At 67.1% G+C, this 785-nt stretch overlaps 1 protein-coding gene across 1 annotated transcript; it reads right to left on the bottom strand.

Moving 5' to 3' along the window:
* Window positions 1-249: 249 nt before the first annotated feature.
* On the bottom strand, window positions 250-486 carry LOC129640363 (small integral membrane protein 10-like protein 2A). Its single transcript, XM_055565646.1, has one exon. It carries the CDS (start codon window positions 484-486, stop codon window positions 250-252), a length of 237 nt encoding a protein of 78 aa, XP_055421621.1.
* Window positions 487-785: the final 299 nt, after the last annotated feature.

Below are 785 nucleotides of genomic sequence, written 5' to 3'. Positions count from 1 at the left end.
TCGGCTGCACTCAGATAATTTTCTTGAGTTAGACGGAAAGGGCCCTTTTTGCTAGTTTTCTGTGCAGTGTGTCACCAGCCGCGACGTGGCTGGCCGGAGCCGGGGCTCGGTGGCTACGTCTTCCGCGGAGGTCTAGGGCTTAGAGGCCCGGGCTGCCCCTTCCCCGGCACGTCCCGGCGGCCCCCGGCCCCATGATCCTTCATGCTGATGCTCCTGCCATCGCTCCCGGACGGAGGTGGTAGTGGGCGTTCACTCGATCCTCACCTGCAGGCGCACGTTGAGCATCACCGAGGCCACGATGTAGAAATAGGGGAAGTTCATGCGCAGACGCCAGGCCAGGTCGAAGAAGGTGATCAACGTGCGCGTGAGCCCCTTGCAGAAGGCGCCATAGGAGCCGCGTATCTCGGCTGAGCGCGCCAGCCGCACTGCCACGCCCGACAGGGCCGCTGCTGCCGCCGCCGCAGACAGAGCCCCCGACGCCGCCATGGGCCTGGGCCGGCGCGGGCCCCGCAGACCGACCGCAGCACGAGCTGGCGGGCAGGTGGACTCGATGCCTGGAGCTCCTGGCATACAGCATTCAAGTCTCACCCCGCCCCTCCCCGCCGCGCCCTACCGTCGGTCTCCCCTCGAGGGGTGGTCTCCCACTGCCGCCTCTGCCACATCCAAGGCCAGGCCTGAGCTGTCCAGGGACAGCTCCGCCCCCTTGCCTGCACGCACATTGTCGACAGCCAGCACAGTTCCACCCCTAACATGGCCCCGCCCCTTGCCGGGTACCACAGAGCTGC

Source organism: Bubalus kerabau, chromosome X, assembly GCF_029407905.1.
Source record: "Bubalus kerabau isolate K-KA32 ecotype Philippines breed swamp buffalo chromosome X, PCC_UOA_SB_1v2, whole genome shotgun sequence".
Taxonomy (NCBI): domain Eukaryota; kingdom Metazoa; phylum Chordata; class Mammalia; order Artiodactyla; family Bovidae; genus Bubalus; species Bubalus kerabau.
Note: the sequence above shows the minus strand (reverse complement) of the source record. Positions and strands in the feature narration are given on the sequence as shown.